The sequence below is a fragment of the Lepidothrix coronata genome, unplaced genomic scaffold, assembly GCF_001604755.1.
Source record: "Lepidothrix coronata isolate B3197 unplaced genomic scaffold, Lepidothrix_coronata-1.0 Scaffold416, whole genome shotgun sequence".
Taxonomy (NCBI): Eukaryota; Metazoa; Chordata; class Aves; order Passeriformes; family Pipridae; genus Lepidothrix; species Lepidothrix coronata.
In genome coordinates, this window is record NW_016690596.1 from 175,489 (window position 1) to 177,115 (window position 1,627).

At 51.6% G+C, this 1,627-nt stretch overlaps 1 protein-coding gene across 1 annotated transcript in view; it reads right to left on the bottom strand.

Annotated features, from left to right (window-relative positions):
- Positions 1–1,287, bottom strand: part of ASB13 (ankyrin repeat and SOCS box containing 13) — a gene marked incomplete at its 5' end in the record, with an annotated part of 5,807 nt that extends 4,520 nt beyond the window's left edge. Inside the window, one exon of the mRNA XM_017839449.1 lies at positions 1,116–1,287. Coding sequence (XP_017694938.1) covers positions 1,116–1,287 — 172 coding nt within the window. The remainder of the gene's footprint in view (positions 1–1,115) is intronic.
- Positions 1,288–1,627: the final 340 nt, after the last annotated feature.

The window sequence follows — 1,627 nt, forward strand, 5'->3', positions numbered from 1 at the left end:
ACCTGGGAAAGCTCGTGAGCCAACACAACACGAGCAGGACACAAGGAATGGAGCGGTCGGGCTGGAGCCAACAGGGAATCAGGTCAAACGACCCCAAATCCAAGGATTTGCACCAAATCCCCTGTTGTTTCTGGAGCTGCTGTGCTGCTGATCCCGCCCTGGGTGGGTTTGATCACCTTCCAGGCCATTCCAGCTTTGTTTTTTCCAGTGGTAATAATTCAGCTTAACAAAAAGCAGGGAATTATCACCAAGCCTCGGGAAAAGGCTTAACGAGGAAAAGCTCCACAGGAGCTCCCAGGTGTGGATTTAACAACCAACTGATTGTCCAAAATGCTCCAGAATTGAAGGAAAACTGTGTCCAGATCACAAAAATATGAAACAGGAAGAATTACATTTTCCTGAGGGGAAAGTGAGGCACAAAATGGTGAATGAGGAAGAGATTTGGCCACAATTATCCAACGTGGACATTGCTGCTCCCACATCCAGGTTTTCCTGCTGCCCTGTCTGTGCAGGTGGAAGATTGAAGGATGAATTATAATTAAATTAGTAAAGGTAATTAGTAAATTCTTGCCTGGGAGGGTGGGGAGGGGCTGGAATGGATCTCCCAGAGAAGCTGTGGCTGCTCCTGGATCCCTGGAAGTGTCCAAGGCCAGGCTGGAGCAATCTGGGATAGCGGAAGGTGTCCCTGCCCATGGCAGGGGTGGGAATGGATGGACTTTAAGGTCCTTTCCAGCCCAAACCATCCTGGGATTCCATGATCCTATGGTTAAATCCTCCTCTGATCCAAATATCCCAAAAAGGATCAAGCAGAGGCCAAGGGAAGCACAGAGGAGCCGGGTTTGTCCCAAACATCATTTTGGCCTCTGCTGTTTTCCCTTATTCCCTGGACAGACCCCCCCCCCCAGCTGGAAAAGGCTGGGAGAAGGACAAAGGAGCAGCACAGGGAGCAGCAGCATTCCCAACAATCCCGGGCACTTGTTCCCACCCAACAACCCCCAGCAGGAGGGGTTGGAACAACAACAACTCGTGGTCAAATGAAGGTCCTCCATGATGCTTCTTTTTTTGGTCCCCCAAGCCCCAAATAAGCCTGGAGAGAGGAATCTCCATGGATTTACCATTCATGCAGGCTTCATGGAGAGGGGAGGCCGTGTAGAGGGGGGGGTTCACCTTGGCACCGTGGGACAGCAGCACCTTGACACACTCGATGCTCCCCGAGGCACAGGCGTCGCACAGGGGGGTGCTGCCGTCGATGTTCCTGGCGTCCACCTGCAGGGAAATCACGGAATCCTGGGATTAGCCGGCTTGGGAAAGTGTTCAAGGGCACCAACTGAAGCAGCACTGCCACTGGATCGTGTCCTCAGGCGCCACATCCACACTTGCTGCCCGTGGAACACAAAGGAGCAGTTTCTAACAACTTCTAACTTCTAACAATTTCTAACAACTTCTAACAACTTCTACAACTTCTAACAACTTCTAACTCCTGGACCAGTCACCAAGAGCACCAAATTCCCCTCAGATGTGAGGATCATGGAATCATGAAGGTTGGAAAAGGCCTCTGAGGTCATCGAGACCCAGAGTTAACCCAGCCCTGCAAAGACCAGCCCCTGTCCCCAAGTGCCACATCCAC